Raw genomic sequence first — 18,114 nt, 5'->3', positions numbered from 1 at the left:
TTTTATCAACTTTAACTTCTGATTGTCATCCAATAGCGAGTTAATCTTAAACCTCGTGGTTGCCACCCACGTGATGTGAAACACTGGTCTAAGCTTCGCATTATTTAAGCGGTTTAATAAACATACCGCACACGTAGAAATATATCTGGTAGCATTCACAGTAAAGTAGATAGCAGGCAAGTCGATAGCTCTATTCAGCGTTCTAGAAGTTAGTTTCTTCTTTGCGGCTGTTTTGATTTTTGTAGTTTTCATAATATAGTAGGTTGGGGTAAGACGGTGGATGCTTTTATTCATATTTCTCATCCATTTAACAGTAAAACAACTAATATTTACAAAATTAAATATACAACCATATCTTCACGACTCTAAAAGATCTCTGTTAGTTGTTAAAACACGAACTGAAAATTTATATGTTTGAAGCATCCCATTTTACCCCACTAAACAGGGTGTTGATTTTTAACATGTCTTTTAAATCGTGCGTTAAATTTTCGGTTTTTAAGCCTAATATTTAGTTGTGATGAAATAAATGTTTCGGGTGGTTTAAATGGTGTTACAGGTCAAGTCAAATGCTAAACCAACATAGAACGTTTATAGCACGGCCCAGTTGCCTTAAATCCCTATATTAAAGTCGTGTTGATATATAGATTATGGGGTTGTGTTGAGATGGTTGTTTAACATACCATAACTTCTCGTTCGCACTAAAGTACGCATGACGTTTCGGACAGCAGGTTGACTATATATGACGAAAAAATGGCAACAATGACGCGCTAGGCACATGCAGGTGTTGTAGAAAATTTCATACAAAAAAATTATTCTAAAAATGGTAAAATACTGTTAGTTAAGATTGTCCATGTTATATTTCTTATGCGTCCAATGAGGTAAAAACACATATATATTATTGCAGAAATAGATTATACCGTCTCTTCGCGACTCTCATAGTTAAAACAGGATAAGGAAATATAGGATATTGTGTGCTTATGGTGTTCATTTTACCCCACACTACAATACTGTTGACATTTTTGCCCATAGGCAAATATAAGTTAAGTATCTTTTTTAAAAAGTTTACAGCGTAAATAAAAGGTTTTATTTTTCCACGGTTACCTTGTCGCTTAACCTGTTAAATGGATGACCTCAAAGTTATTTAAGTTAAGCGACCGTGCAAGAAAAAATCGCATAAAACTCGCTATTGTTCAGCGTAGCCTATACACCAGATAAAAACAACCTAAAGTCAATTAAGAATCTATGGTCAATTCTCGCGTTTCGCACTCAAAGGTAATTTAGCAATAGAGATCAATTACGGCCCAAATTATCTACATTTTGGTCAAATTTGTGACAGAATTTTTCTCACCAGCGAACAAAGCTATCGTTGTTGTATTTAAATCCAAAGGACTTGGTTAAGACATTCCAGTTTGTAACATAGCCTGATATTAGGACGTTTTCTCACGGTTTTGTCTTTGTGAATATAAACACTCCTCCGGTGCTTTGTAACTATACCCGGAAAAAGACTAGATTTAGATAAACACGTGTAAGACTCTAATGCGGGGTTCATAGAAATACTATACTGTATTTATAGCAAATATTTCACTCTATCAAGCCTTTTATTCTACCCCGCTAAAAGTAACTGTAAATTAAAGTTTTAACTAGTATTGAAATGTCGCGAAATGTACACATTTTAACGTGGGTTGCTTTTTTAATGGGTGGTTTAGCGAAAGACTTATAGGTTAAACGCGAGACTCGCTATTTGTGGATTACGTCACACAATATGTTTTCCAATCGATGATGACGTAGGTGCGGAAGTTAAATTACCTCATCGCTTACGTCATAAATATTTCGCGTTCCGCCAACGCGTACAATTTGATTAAATATCGTCGTACGTCTAAATATTTCCGCTGTGGCTTAAACCATAAAACCCGCCCGCCAAAGTGTATACGTAGTTACCGGCCGCACTGGCAGACCAGCCAGCACTTAGCAAATATAATTCGCCATAAAACCGACTTAGGAAACTAATCGCTACTTAAAATGGATAACCACTGCTTTAGCGCATTTGCTACGCTTATAACAGCGGTTTATTGGGCACGGATATATGCCGATATAAAACCTTTTTGTTGAACAATTGTTCTTGATTTTAGGACAACCCATTACTGACCACTGGATTGAAGCAATTGCCGTTAAGTGTCTTTATAAAAATGATTCTCTATTAGTTTGTTTCTACAACAGTAGTGTTGTTTATATGTTTATGCGGTTGGGGTAAGATGGTTCAAGTTTTTTTTTTTATAATATTGCCCCAATTCGTGGTAAACAAAAAATATTTACAGATTTGTAAAATCGTATTTTCAACCATCTTACCCCACAGTACTATATTTATTTACTGTGCTTATAAAGCGGCTTTTTCGAGTCTTGTTGAGATTCTGCACTGAGCTAGAGTAATTATAAAACAAGCAGAGACGTTCGACAGACCAAACATGTTCTGATAACATTCATTTCCAAAGATCAAGTTGTCAAGTTGCTTTCATCTTAGATTAGTTGTTACGTCATAGAGGGAACTGTTATGTCAGCAAGCTTGGCTAAGTTTCGGGACTTTCTGTTGTTAAAAGGTTCTATATTTCTTTCTGAGATTCTAATAAGATGTTTAAACACATTTCGTTTGAAATTGGGTGTGTATTTGTACAAATATTTAGTGTGGCTAGTATCGTATACCATAGGCGTTGGTTGAACCACATTTAAACAGTGAAAAGCGCTAAATTTAGGTGTATTAAGATGGAGAAAGACGGAAATTTTTTAGCTTATATATACTATTCAAAAAATGTGATCGTGTTTTAAACAGTGTACAACGGTCTACGGAAGTCGTAACGATGCAGTCTTATAATTCTTTGAATGCTCTTTGTTTACTACCAAATGAGATGAGTAAACAGTAAACAGAATGAAAAGGTGTCCCATTTTTCCCCATCCTACTATATTGGTTTCGTATGATACATATATCGTGCGAATGAAATTTTCACCATTTTTTAATTTTTATTATTAATAAAACGACTGTCGTTATAATTTTCTAACACGATTTTGGTTAAAACGGAAGTACAAAACTTGTTTGAAAAAAGGCCTGGCGACTGTTACACCGTCAAGCTGCTAAAACTAAAAAAGAAAAAAAAACAACGCAGAAATATATAATCTAATCTAAAATATAATCTCGTTTCTAAACTTATATTGCTTGTTTTGAAGTTGTTGAATGTTCTTTATCAATTGAGCGTGTGAACGCTATGTTGCGGTTTTTGACTCTGAGAATAACATGTGTACTTGCTGTAGTACATTCGGTTTTCTAGGTATACATTCGGTTTTCTAGTTATATATATAATTTGCTTGGTATTTAAAGTATTTTAAAGTGTGAACTGGTGCAGGAGGTTAAATGTTCAAATCTAGTTAACATTTGATTCTAACAAAAAAACTTTATTTTACGCTTCGATTGGGCATACGCTAACGAAAGCAGGTTAGAATAGTGCGCAAATGCGAACAGACGTTGTTAAAATTGTATGTTTGTATGGAAAGAGCATGGGGTGAGAGGAAATGAAACACCTTCTCATTCCTCTTTCTTGTTCCATTTGGTAGTAAACAAAAACATTCAAAGAATTATGAAATCTGTATTCTCACGACTCCCATAGACCGTTGTTAATTGTTTGAAACACGATCAGGATATTTGGATATTATATGCCCTAAGTTACCCCACAGTACATAAAAGTTCATGCGTTATGCCTTTGCTAATTTGAAAGAAAACCTAAAGGTCAAAAACGGAAAAGTCATGCCTGCTTATAACTCGACTGTGGGCATGACCGTTGCTACCAGGGATAGGGGTGTAACTTTTATTTTTTAAATCACTCCCTTGGCTGCAATCCAATTATGCTGGATGTTTCCGAAGACAAAGTGATTCAATTACAGTAAATTTAATTCAAGAATCAATCAATACAGTGATGTGAAGCCAACAGATTTGTGTCATTTGCTTTAACTAGTTGTAAAGAAAATTGTTAGTTTGGTTTTAATCCAATAAGTAATGTAAAGTTTTGTATCCTGTCAATTTAAGACATTTATGTTTCTCGCTGGGCCAATGGAATAAGAAATGAGACGCAATTTAAAACGTAAAGTTTTTGTGGTGTATTTTTTATGCACTAATCGTTTTGTAAGCGTGTAGTACAAAATACTGTCAATTAAAAGGAAAAAATAGCTACGTTACATCAAAGCAAATGCTTACGTATTTGTACTGCATTCGTTTTGTCTGATTCGTTTTTAAGTATACTTTGTACTTTTAGTACATTTGTGAACCAGAATATCTTCTTATACAGACTTAAGCAGGAAGGCATTCAAAATTATGCGGACAGTATAAGCTAACGTGGATAATCTGTCTACATGATCAATGATAATTTCACTTAATAACATGCTCGCCAGGTAATTATGGTAACTCGATAACGCTGCGCTTAATTATTGTAAAAGCTTGAAAGAGCTTTTGAATTTACATTCGATTTAACACAAACAGTAGGTTGGGGTAAAATGTTTCATGTTCTATTCTATTTTATAGTCCCGTTTGGTAGTAAACAAGAATATTAACAAAGTTATGTAACCGTATCCTTACGCCTCTAAAAGACATCGTTAATTGTTAAAAACACGAATAAAATATGGGATTTTATGTGCTTACGGTACACATGAACCCCAAACCACGTAAAGTATATGTCGAAGTATTTTCTGTTTGTTTTATAAACACCGTAGATCACACAAGAGACCAAATAGGTGATAAGGGAGTTATAACCACCAAACCAAATCGTTTTATACGTAACTTGAGACTGCAAGACCCCCAAAACCATCGTGAAGAATTCATTTCTTTATATATACACTGGTTTGACCTGAACCACAATTGGTTCGTAGATCGATAGACCTTGTTAAACAGATAGTCCAAATGCCCGGTCGTTAGCATTGTCTACTGCTTTCGTTATTGATTCTCACAATCTAATTGGCGTTAACGCCCGAGGGAATACATTTGAGCGAATATCTCATTGACTTAACTATGGACAGGTATCCGGGTTGGCAGTTGGATATTTCATTTTTTAATTTGACAAGCAGGAAAAGGGCGCGACAGTTTTTTAAAAAATTGGACAAGAGTAGAAAAAACGTTATGGTAGTTCATTCGCGAAGCAGATAAATTAACACCACGTTTATGTTAGAGTTTTTATTGTTTGTTTGTTATGTATTAGTTTGCGACAGTTTTAAGAAGTGTTTTGTGCCCCCAGCTAAAAATGTATACACTTTTGGCTACCGGGTATTTCCCTGGAGGTAGTATATTGTCTTTGCAAACGATCTGCACTTTCATTTCGTCTGCAATTCACATTTGCAAAAAAGTGCACTTTTTTATGTTTATTTTCCTAAAAAATAACTCCACAACTTTATACAGATGTTGCTTATGAATAATAGAGTCGCATTTTGCATATTTGTACTGTGTTTTATAAAATGCGTCTCGGCAAAGTCTCGCAAACCAAACATCGTAATATTCTTGACCGACGACCAAGATCTCATGTTGGGTAAGAATTTTAATTTATAGGACTATTTTAAATTTACCAATATGTTAAATTAGTAATAGTTTATGCGTAGAAAGACATGTTTTAACTCAAAAATAAGCATTACCTGTTTTAATACACCTACCATAGCATGCAAAAAACAGTTTTTTTAGTCCTCGTGGGTTTTCCCACCTCTTGAATTTTCCCACTAATATTAAAGTATATCTTTTTAACTTCTGACATTACTAAAGAATATTTAAGTTTTTGAAACCAAGTTTGAGATGAAAATTGTATCATTCATACATAAATATTATGGGCTGTCATGTTTGTTTAAAAGAAACGGACTAGGAAAAAATGTTTTGCACCCAAAATATTATCTAATGCCCACCAACATCAAAAACCAACCCAGGTTCGATGGATGTTATGGATTATACACGTGAGAGATTAATCAGACATGGGGCAACTTTCAATAATGCTTTCACCACTTCTCCTATTTGCTGCCCATCAAGGAGTTCTTTTCTTACAGGTAAATAATTAGAAAGTATTTTTTAAAAAGATCTAGTAAAATTTATTGTATCAGAAAATTAATTTCTTAAGAAAATTAAAACGAACATTTGTTTGTTTAACAATTGGTTTAGTTCAACAAATACAAAGTGTGTGTTTTATTACCAAATTTTATTGTTTAGTTTGGTTATACCCCATTATAAATCATGTGTTGCGCTCATTGAAAAACAAGAACTCTTAAATAATTAAACTTTTCATTGAACCTTTTCGAGGCCTTAAATGTATTTTATGATAATTAATAATTTATGGAAACACTCAAACAATTGAACGCTTAGTGACTGGTGAGACAACATGGGTTTCTAATTAAAAAAATTTTAGAAAAATGAATTTCATTTGATGTTGCTGTCTTTTAACTGATTATTATATTTGCCTATTTGATTTTAAACAGTTAAAAGAGATGAATAAAATTTATGTTATACACCCCACTTTTGTGAAAGTTGTTATACTGTATGTACTTCCAATATACAAATGTTTGTATTATAAAGTGGAGGAATGTAATATTTGTATAAAAATATAGTAAAAAAAAAATAAATAAAAAAAAACTAAAATATAACCATAGCTTATTCTTGTAACAACCGACTAACTTTTATGTTTTTGTCAACCGAAAATAATAAGCTTATTATAAGTTTAATTTTTGTATGCTGTAGGATTATACTCTCATAATCACAACGTGTTGACAAACAATGAGAATTGTTCCTCAATCGCTTGGCAAGTAAAACATGAATCCCGTTCTTTTGCAACTTATCTCAATAAAACTGGATATTCAACAGGTATGTATTGTTTCTCTGTATAATGCTAAAACTAACAGAGTATGTCATTGTCAAATGGACAGGTTGTATTAATTAACGAAGAACCTTTTTTCATATTCTTAACTAAGCGTAAAATAAAAATTGTTTTTTATAATATTTAATAAAATGTATGAATATAAAAAGTCTTACATTTTTTTCTATATTTATATCGCATATTATGATTGAATTTTTTTATGAATTTATGTCCGATATTATGACATCACAATAGGCTATTTCATGGGTAATTTATGCGTGACATTGACATATTAGATTCCTTCCTCAATGTCACATTGTTTCCAATTATCGTCTCTTGTTGCAACACAATGCAATTATGTTTACACATGAATGGCTTTTGTGTTCCTTCACCTCACACTTTTATTGTGCAATTATGTTGTAAACAAGCACCAGTGATGTGTAAATTGTGATAAAATTGCAAAACGTACCCGAATTGTTTTGCTATAAACTGAAGTCTGATAAAAATTTAATTTTTAAATTGCTAAAAATTTGCAAAAAGTAAAATAAATGGCAAAAATATATTACGATTATTTTGCTGAAAACTGCAGTTGGTCCATTTTTTTTTAAATAAAAGTTAAAAACGATGGGTTGACAATACGTTCATTGTGGCGTCAATAGCCTACTGTGTCAGAAAAAAAACAGCAAAAGCGGTGAAAGTGGACTTGTTTTTTTAAGATGACAAGATTATCAACTTTGTGGTGTCAGGTTACCACTTTCCATGTCTCCTGCAAATCTAACATTCCATTGTGAAATACACGCCCAAACAAGTGGTCACAAATGCTTTTATGATGTCACAACAATCAATTTAGTTTACAAAGCAAATAGAGAATTGTCGGCTGTTTACCACTTACAGATTGTGATGTCATAAGAGGGCATTGGTCACATGACCCCACTTTACCTTTTCAGTAAATATTATTTTCTATTAAAAAAACAAGTTTAAATTGAAGTAAACAATTTAAAGACAATATGGAATCTTTTTACTCAAATTTGCTCAAAGTGTTTTGTTTATTTATATTGAGGACCAAACGCATTTTAAACCCACCACCTGGGACAAAAATCCTGTTACACTAAAAACAACCATATACTACAGTAACTGTAAAATTTTTTTGAATCTGACTTTGATCTGGTGCTCATAGAGTTGAACGATTCTTGTGTAAAGAAATAATCTGGTTCTATGAAAACGTAACAAACAAAATTAAGTCCAACTTTTGATTTTTGTCTGTTACGTTTTCATAGCACCAGATCCTTACTGTATTACCTTATACAAAAATCGTTTAACTTTATGAGCACCAGATCAGATTTTATACCACAGTAGCCATGAGAACTTTATAAACTTCACTAAATCATATTTAACTTAAAACTTGTTTTAGCGTACTTTGGAAAATACTTGAATGAGTACAACGGTAGCTACATACCTCAGGGGTGGCAATACTGGATGGGATTGGTCAGGAATTCAAGATATTACAACTATTCACTACGACATAATGATGTAAAGGAATCACACAGAGACAATTACCGAGATGTAAGAATTTTAGGATTTATTTTTTATAGATTGAATAATCCAGTCTTTATAACTGATAAGCTTGTCTGACAGACGTAGAAAATAAATAAGCAGAAGTAATAGAATAGAAACTAAAGCCTGGGATTTAAAAAAAATGTATGCCGTATTTCTCGTTTGTTTTTTTCTATTGTCTACCTTTAGGGGAAGCAGCAGCTATAACATCCGGTAGGGTTCATTAATGGACCAATTCTAGTCTATACCTCATGTCCCATGTTGTAGCACCTCACCCATGTAGAACAGATTGGTCTTAATATTAACATGACAACCAATACGTAAGATGTGACTTTCATTTCATGCTTCCCGGTTTAAAAAACTGCAATATGTTCAGTAATGTAAGAAGTTAAAAAAGGGCTGTCATGTATTTAAGACTGACCAAAATGGTGCGTGCGTTATGTTTATGAATAGAATATGCTGCTAAATCATAAGTATCTTTAAAGTAATCCAATTCTCATCTCCAAGGATTACTTCACTGACCTTATAGTAAATCGGAGCATGACTTACTTTCGTCGGAAGAAACATGAAGAACCCGACTCTCCGATCCTATCTGTCCTCAGCTTCCCTGCTCCTCATGGATCAGAGGATGGTGCTCCTCAATACCAACATCTTTACGCAAACGTCACATCTCATATGTAAGAGGGTTTGTGATCATGAGTCTTCTATTTTTTTATATGTTAGTATTAGTGAATAAAAGGCAGGGAACTTAAGGTTTGTGGCAGAATTGTTCCTTTATCGTAACACCCAGATGCATGGGGCTTTATCTTCACACAGGTGTTATGTTTCATACACATTGTGCCAGCTTACGAGTTTCTTGTATGTTACTTTGTGGGTGATTTTTTTGTATAACACACTATATATCTTTCCAGCACACCAAGTTTTGATTACGGTCCTAACCCTGATAAACATTGGATAATATCAAGTAGGAAAGTCCCAATGGATGAAACACAACATAGATTCTCATCCATACTTCAACAGAAACGACTTCAAACTCTAAGATCTGTAGATGACGCTGTGGATAGGGTGAGTACCTGGTGCTGGCTGTCGAGTTATAACACGGGTGTCTTCTTATACACAAGATAAACACATGTTCAATGTTGAGTTGTAACACGAGTGGTGTATTCATACAACTTGTGCTTGCTGTTGAGTTATAACATGGGTGTCTTCTTGTACACCAAACACACATGATTTATTACTACACCTCATGCTCACCGTCAAGGCGTCAAATTATTAAGACGACAAATGTTTTTTTACCCAAGACACACTCAGTGTATATATTCACCATAAATTTTACTCTAACTAAATGGGAGAAACATAACTAACAACCACTTTAACCACTTATTTCAAAAAAAAGTCACATTGGTTATATATTCACAAATACACTTCCTCATCACATTAATTAAATCATGTGACCAAGATGTTACTATGCTCTTCCACATCAATTACACATTTCAAAACATAGTTTCTCCATTATGTTTCCTGTGTTATCACTGTGGGCGAATGTTTCCTTGGGCAAGACATTTACCGGCAATTGCTCCAACCTAGTGGCCACTAATGGGTTGTCTAAATTACCAGCTAAACACAAAAAAAAGTCGTATTTATTTGTGTATGAACACACTTGTTTAACGAGTGCTGTTTTCCGACCGCAGCAAGTTACATTCATTCACTAAACCTGCTTTTCCTAACTTGTCATTTGATTTCATTTTCTTCTTTGAAAATATAAAGAAAGTTATAAAGCATTGTTGGTTAGAGGTGTGGGGTGTTCCAGTCTTATCTTATTCATATTTCTTTATTATGACGAATATAGTTCCAAGTATGTTTTCATACAAACACACCTGTTACAATATGTATTATGACATCATACTGAAGATAAGAGATGGTGAAATATGTGGATTATTACGTAATAATATTCCTGAGTCATTTATAATATTTGATGTATTTTTTCTTTTTGTGGAAGTGTTTTTCTCTGTTTGGGGTTTTGGTATTTTACTTAGTAAATGCATGTAACTTTTTTTTTATGTGCCAGGTAATGTCAAGGGTTAACAGGGGTGTTCTGTTTAATACATCTTGGTGCCCGCTTGCAAGTTATTAAGTATCTTTGTAGGTGAATATTTTAGTATCTGTGTATTTTTCATTTCTAATAAAAAAATTCTGCCCTTTTAAAACTCATAGATATCTCATTTTCCATTTTAGTTTGTTTCTATGTTGCAAGATACGGGTGAACTGGACAACACTTATCTACTTTATACATCGGACCATGGGTTTCATATTGGCCAGTTTGGATTAGCCAAAGGGAAGAGCATGCCTTATGACTTTGATGTAAGAGTTCCTCTATTTATGAGAGGACCTGGAATCCAAGCAGGGTTGCAGTAAGTGATAATTGTGGCTGATATAGTACATTTGGTGAAGATGGAACATCTGATCATTCTATTTTCTTGTCCTATTTGATAGTAAACAAACAACATTCAAAGAATTATAAAACCGTATCCTCATGACTCTTGTCTAAAACACGTTGAGGATATTTGATTATTCCCTGCTACAAGTGTGGTCAGGATATTTCAATAATCTCCCTCACCCTACTATATATTAATGTCAATATCATAGAACAGTTATTACAGTGATCCATTTTACGTGTGTGAGGTCCTGCAGAATGGCACATCATGGATGCTGTAATTTAGGCCAGAATTGGCCTATTACCCTGACACCCAGAGTGTAATGCATAGACCTCCCCAGATGTCGAAGCTTAGTTGTTGTCATGTAACTAAAAAATAAGAAGTTTAAAAATAAGCTAAGCTTTAATTTTAGACGGAATTTTGAGTAATTGAAAACAGTTCAACGTCCTATTAGTTGTCAACCTGTAGTGCTTAAAATTTCCCTTGTATAAGTCAGTAGCTTGGTTTCCTATGCTTTACAATGTTTGGTTTAAAGTATTAAAATTTTACGACTGACTACTGTGATTTATCACAGGTTAAACAACTTCTGTTTACTCTCATTTATTACAACTCAAACCAATAAACCTCACTTTAAACTAAAGTTACCAGTGTTTCCAAGAAAAAATACGATTTTTCCAAACTTTCTTAAAACAGTTAGTAGATAGCTTAAAATACTGCTAAAACACATTTGTGTAACACTACATGTATTGTTTGAAAACATTAAAAAGTATTTGCGCAACACTGCAATTATTGGATAGTTTAATAATGGAATGTGCTTTTCAAGTTTGCAAATATATTTAAAAGTGAATATAGTTTTTATTAGGTAGTTTTAATTTAAAACAATGTGCCACATGACTATTTCCCGCCACTTATTAAAGGTTTCTAATTTCTATGTCTATTTAATTAATAGACTAACGATGCCATTAAGATGAAATAAATATCTCTTTCTATACAATTGATTACACTTGATTTTTGTCTCTTGTTTTTTTGTGCCACCAGATCCTTATGTATTTTTAGTTAAATAAATATAATCTATGTTTATAATAGTGTATTACCATCCACTCCACAGTGTGAATGAGATCATACTAAACATTGATATGGCGCCCACTATACTTGGTATAGCTGGAGTAGAAGTTCCTGAATGGATGGATGGAAGAAACTTTATGCCGGTTATAAGAAGGTTAGATCACAATGTATTAATCTAATAAATACCCATTCATTTTAACAGTGATTTTAAACAATAAAATAATAAAATGAATATACCATTTAAATTGAAAACAAAATAGTTTATTATATAAAATTATTTATTAGTTTTAAATGGCTGCCATCTTATCCCATACTTTTTTTATATGATTAAATTATTTACATATATGCCCTTTTCCCACTGTTGCGACATACTTTTCCCTGTTATACCAAGCTTTACCTGAAGTTGAATGAGGTTAAAAGTTAAATTTATATCACAGGCAACCGGTCACCCCACCATGGAGGGATAGCTTCTTAATAGAAAGGGGGAAGATCCCACTCAACAGAGTTCATCTTGCTAAGCCTGTTCTACCTTCGAAACAAGAACGAATAGAGGAGGTTAGTATTAAGTTTTCACACAGTTGGCTCTAAACCAGAGGTAATGGGTTCAAGGCTCGTCGCTGCTACAATTGTTGGCTAATGTATTCTGGGGCGAGACACTAAACGGAAATTGTGCCAACCTAGTGGTCACTAATGGGTTGTCTAAGCTATTAGCAGTCCCACAAAGTCACATTCGTTGTAACTCATAAGCTAGCATGAGGTGTATGGAACAGAACACCTGTGTTATAATGACTGTTGTTTTCTTCCCACGGAAGAATAAAGCAAGTAACATTCAATTGTTCAACTTTATATTAAACAGGAATGCAGATCTCCAATTTACAAATATCCTTGTGATCCTGGTCAGGAATGGACATGTGTGTTGGAGGATGGAGAATCAAAGTATGTATTTTGTTTGAATCATAACACACAAGGTTCAAGGCTCCATGAAGTAACTGTGTGACACTTTTTGCAATTGTTTATTTTACTTTTAGCAATTGTTTTATAGTCAAGAACCTTGCTTTTTAACTTTTTATTCATAGCGTGTTTTAACAACTGTTGTTTTGCTGTTGATTCCTTGGTATTTAATGTATACAGTGTGAGGTACCGTTTTCTAAAGAAATAAATAAAAATATGTTACTTAGTCTGTTTTTATTCATGTACTATAATATTATAACTTATGATCAATTTTAACCATGTTTCTTATTTCTTAATAGAATACGAAAATGCAAAAGGTTTAAAGTTCCAAGAACTCGGTAGGTTTATTATATTTTATTAGATCTTTACTTATGATTATATGATATCTATGTTAACAAACATTTCTATGTTTAGATCACAAAAACGACGCAGAAAGTGTACGTGTCATGGGAAAAAGAAAAGTATGTTTTCTCTATTTTATTTATGCACACTTTGCTTGAGCTTGATTAGTTTATTTAATTTGTTACTTCTGCTGCCATTTTTTATCTTTTCTGGTATTTAAAAGGTTATTTTTATTTCCATGTTTCATCTGGCAAGACTTCTTTTTTTGTGGCTTAAGAGGATTATGATGTCATACCAATTTATTATTATGTCATAAAAACCTGTTTCATCACAGCTACTGTGTCACATGACTGCATGCGTCGGTTAAACCAAATCAAGCGCGAATACAAACGATTCGCAACAACGAACGAGCGACGGCGGTTCATCCGAAAAGCATCAGCTTTACGAAGAAGCAACCAATGGCATTCCTTCCTCAGTGGTGACGAAGGGGGTCTGGGTTCGAGTAAATATTCTGACGAAAGTTTCAGCTCCTTTGGTGGAAGCAATGGTTTGTTCAGGACCAAAAGAAGATCTCCTAATAATGAGGTGAGGGAGACAGTTTTGAGATGTTACCTTGTTCAGGATTTACTTTTGAGACGTTACCTTGAACAGAACTTCACTTTGAGACATCACCATGCAAGCGCATTTAAAACACACACAGATTCTTTCCAAACTGCATATAAAACACTGAGTAAACATGCACCTGTAATACAAAACAAAAGAGTTCTTCAACCAAATATAACTGAAACAAAAATTAACGCTCTTTCATTTGACAGGTCGTTTCCCTCACTAACAACAGAACTGTCATGTTCAACAAACTAAACATGGCGATCTCACCCCAATGTGTGTTTATGTTCCCAGAATATAAAATCAAATGTAATAAAGGTAAGTGTGATGTCATACTAGCTACAGAAATTTCAAATGTTCAATCAAAATATGTCTGTTATATTTTTCATACCACTTGATTCTGATTGTTATTTCGTTATGAGAATTGTCCAAATTCAAGGGCATTTGATCTAGGCCAGGTTTATCCAATTTATCCCAGTTTCCATGTATTACCTTTAATGGGATCAGTTTAATAAACTTTCCATGTTTGTATAAAGGTGCAAGTAGAACTGGTGCAAGACGTTGGAAGAAGAAACGGTTGGAGCAACTTAATCGACACATTGTTGCTACAAGGCTTCGTCTCAAGTAAGTAGTATGTGGCAATGCCTCATGCGGGCTGTCTAGTTATACCATGAGTGTCTTTTATACACCACACACACATGGAGTATTCATACACCTCATGCTCGCTGCCAAGTTATAACAAGAGTGTCTTTTTATAGACCGGACACGTATGGTTTATTCATACACCACATGCTCGCTGCGGAGTTATAACATGGTTGTCTTTTTATACATCAAAAACACATGGTGTATTCTACACCTCATGCTCGCTGCCAAGTTATAACAAGAGTGTTTTCTTATACACTAGACACACATGGTGTATTCATACATCTCATGCTCACTGTCGGGTGTCTTCCTAAGACCCACACATCGCATGCTTAGTAACAAGTCAAATATTTTGATACAGATTATTACGGATAGCAAGCGCTTGTGTGACGAACAAAGCGAGTCCGCAACGAATCAGACGTTCGCCTCAGTGCAAATGTAAGACCTCTAGTGGTAGAGCACCAAAGCCGAGAATCGAACCAAGAGTCCAGCAACAAAACCAAAGCGTTAACCCAATGAAGTAAGTAAGAGTAATCTGATGCATGATGTGTATGTAATCGCTAAAAGTTTCAAAATTTAGTGGACGCAGAGATGATTAAATGCATAATCCTGTGAAACAAATTTATCATTGATTGTACTGTTCACTAGTTAATGCTGTGGGCAAATTAGTTTGCTGTTAAAAAAGTTGATTAAATGGGATTTTTATTATAAAAAATTAAAAGATCGACTGCAATACTATACTATATGCATATTATGATTGTAAGTATACCAAGAAACATGGACCAAAAGCGATAGTCATTATAATAGGATGTAACTTTGAGAGTAAATAGTTTTTGGGAATTTTTTTTTGTATGGCTGACAATTTAAACGATCATTAGTGACCACTGGGTTGGAGCAATTGCCGTTAAGTGTCCAAGGCCACATACGCCCACAACGGTAGCAGCGACGAGCCTTGAACTAATTTTATATTCATTAAACCAGCATAAACCTTATACTCAGAATCATAGCTATGGAAATCCGGCAAGCTTACAACAAACGCCTCCAAGAATTTCGTGAAAGAAGACAAGAAGTGAATTTTCATCGAATAAAAAAGAAGATTAAACAATCTCGTCCTTCTAGAGGGAGGTGCAACTCGAATGGCATGAGTTGCTTTAAACTTGATGCCAATCGATGGGAAACTCCTCCTCTTTGGGAAGGTAATCTCTAATCTATTTATTCTTATATACATTCGTAGATCCCTCAGCATGACAGGCCATGGGACCTGAGATTTAGACCAGAGTTGGCCCATAACCTCCCAAAACCAGGGTGGTACAAAAATCGACCCCTAGTCTATTTGGTACAGAAAAAAAAAATTAATTAAAATTAACTGAAAAAGAAAATTGTTTAATTGAAAATTCTAAGCTGATCCCCAAATTACAATTTGTGGTTTTTACCCATTTAAACATATTTTCAGGTGAAAATCGTTGTTATTGTACCAATTCCAACAATAACACATACTGGTGCATTCGAATCATCAATGCTACATCCAATCTACTCTACTGTGAGTTCATAACTGGGTTTGTTGAGTATTATGACCTCAGAACTGATCCACACCAGGTTAGTTAAACAAACAATTTAAAAATAAATTATAAAAGTATGAAACATTTTATCGCTATTTGAATTGAATAGGAAACGGATGATGCTATTTTAAACTAAATATATATATATATATACTTTAGTTTCTTTTTTACCAACTTTATACACAAAATTTTAATACAAACATGACAGCTTATTTGTATTATGTGTGTCAGACGTGTGAGCCATAACAATTGTATTAAAACTCTGTGTTTTAATAAGAAAACCTGCGTTTTATACACCTAAATACTTGTTACAGAGATCAAACACTTATCTTGAACTGAACACGAATAAACACAACGCACTCAACGCTGAGTTGGCACAACTTCGTGTGTGTAAGGGGGCTGCCAACTGCCATGTTTCTCGAAATATATCAAATGCAACAACAACAGCAGCTACACAAACAACAACGACAACAGAAACAACAACAACAACACTACTACCTTCTGTAACTCCTGATATTGAACTAGATATTCCTGAACCTGGGTTGGAACTATCACCAACAACAACAACAACTACTACACAAGAACCTGCGACTAATTACCCACCTGGTTGGTTATTTGATTATTTATAAAAAAGTTAATGTAAAGTTACTTGTGTGATTCATTGTAATACTTCAAAATGTTAGGAGTGTAATTAACAACTTAACAATGAGTATGAGGTGTATGAATACCCTGTGTGTCTGATGTATAAAAAGACACCTATGTTATAACTTAACAGTGAGCATGAGTATTAATATACCCACACTGTTTTACTGTATTATGATATAACATTGTTTTTACTTTAGGGGTAAATCCGTTGGATGTCCAAAGATCGCAGAAAAGTGAAATACGAAACAGGTAACTCTATTGAAATTCCAATGTATAAATGTAAGAGTTTCAATAAAGGAAACTTATTTATCTTCACATGGTGAGGCTTCAGCATTTATAGCACTAAATGCCAATAGATCTACAACACCTCTGGTCTAAAAGAGTGCTTACTGTACCACAATGCAAACTAACAATCTTTGTGTTTTAGGAAGCGATATCCAGATGGCCGGCGAAGGGCGCAAGGTGGTGGAAGACGACCAGGGTGTAATACGTGGACGCGACGCAGAGACCAAGCTGCATGGATAAAGTTTTGCCGCACAAGACCGCAAGCTGCACGTCGTCGTAGGCAACGAAGTAGCAACCAACGGTGGAGAAAATATTTACAGGGGTAGTCCTTAAATGAAGAACCTGTATGGCTACACTGCCTATAAAACACTGTCCTCTCTGGATGGAACTAGTTTCGTTTTTATCTTTGAATTCAAGCTTTTATCATGCATCTGTGTTTAGTTGGTCTAAATGCATCTGTGTTTAGTTGGATTGTTTTATAAGGGGATTCTTATTATGCTAAACATTATGAGATAAGTTCCTTTTTTAGGTTTAAATAATCGGGCAATATTTTTTATTTAAGTATAAAAGTTACACTACACTTCAACACCAGGCAACTCTTTTGGTATGTCCAGTGTAGAACCTCACTCATGTAGAATAAAATAAATAAAAAGATTGTCATAGAATTTGTAATAAATAAATGATGTATTTTGTCACCAGTATAACTTTTTTATGTAACATCAGTATTAAAGTCTATTGCTTTTCCATCTTCATATGTTTCTCTGTTTTAATCAGTATTGCTGCTTTCCAGTTGGTGCTATAGTTTTTCCAAATCAACACTGTCTTGCCCTTTCAGCAGCATATTAACGACACAGAGAAAAATTCAACTCTTAATATATGTAATGAATGAATTTTAAAAAATAAAATTTTGTTATGTATATGACAACCTATTTCATGTGTTTTTACGTATGTTTTTGTGAGTATTGAATGTCACTTGTTTATTATTGCGGGCAACTCTAACCAGAGTTGTAGAAACATGTAGGTATTTTATGGCTTTGACTCTAACAGGGTTGTCCTGCGGGTGATTGTTTTCTGGGGGTTTTTAATGTATGTAACTATCACTCTGTTCCATGCAATTAGTGACCTATTTATGCATTATTTATAAGCATATAATATCAATCAAGGGTTACATTG

General features: G+C 34.0%; 1 protein-coding gene across 1 annotated transcript; it reads left to right on the top strand.

Annotated features, from left to right (window-relative positions):
- The first annotated feature begins 5,428 nt into the window (after positions 1-5,428).
- On the top strand, positions 5,429-17,870 carry LOC100176604 (putative extracellular sulfatase Sulf-1 homolog). The gene is made up of 21 exons (XM_026840071.1): positions 5,429-5,555; positions 5,941-6,057; positions 6,743-6,865; positions 8,269-8,420; positions 8,919-9,088; positions 9,323-9,476; positions 10,647-10,822; positions 11,955-12,065; positions 12,349-12,466; positions 12,768-12,847; positions 13,162-13,200; positions 13,277-13,323; positions 13,539-13,789; positions 14,020-14,128; positions 14,347-14,434; positions 14,814-14,972; positions 15,452-15,648; positions 15,906-16,048; positions 16,326-16,617; positions 16,854-16,905; positions 17,084-17,870. The coding sequence occupies exons 1-21, from the start codon at positions 5,429-5,431 to the stop codon at positions 17,265-17,267; spliced, it is 2,889 nt and encodes a 962-aa protein (XP_026695872.1). The 3' UTR covers positions 17,268-17,870.
- The last annotated feature ends 244 nt before the right edge of the window (positions 17,871-18,114 follow it).

Source organism: Ciona intestinalis, chromosome 2 (genome assembly GCF_000224145.3).
Source record: "Ciona intestinalis chromosome 2, KH, whole genome shotgun sequence".
NCBI classification, from domain to species: domain Eukaryota; kingdom Metazoa; phylum Chordata; class Ascidiacea; order Phlebobranchia; family Cionidae; genus Ciona; species Ciona intestinalis.
Note: the sequence above shows the minus strand (reverse complement) of the source record. Positions and strands in the feature narration are given on the sequence as shown.

Excerpts from the sequence above, each read along its gene's own strand:
- LOC100176604 (XM_026840071.1), top strand. The coding sequence starts at position 5,429 with ATGTTGCTTATGAATAATAGAGTCGCATTTTGCATATTTGTACTGTGT. Across the intron at positions 12,848-13,161 it reads TTGGAGGATGGAGAATCAAA|AATACGAAAATGCAAAAGGT; the intron begins GTATGTATTTTG and ends ATTTCTTAATAG. Across the intron at positions 16,618-16,853 it reads TGCGACTAATTACCCACCTG|GGGTAAATCCGTTGGATGTC; the intron begins GTTGGTTATTTG and ends TTTTTACTTTAG.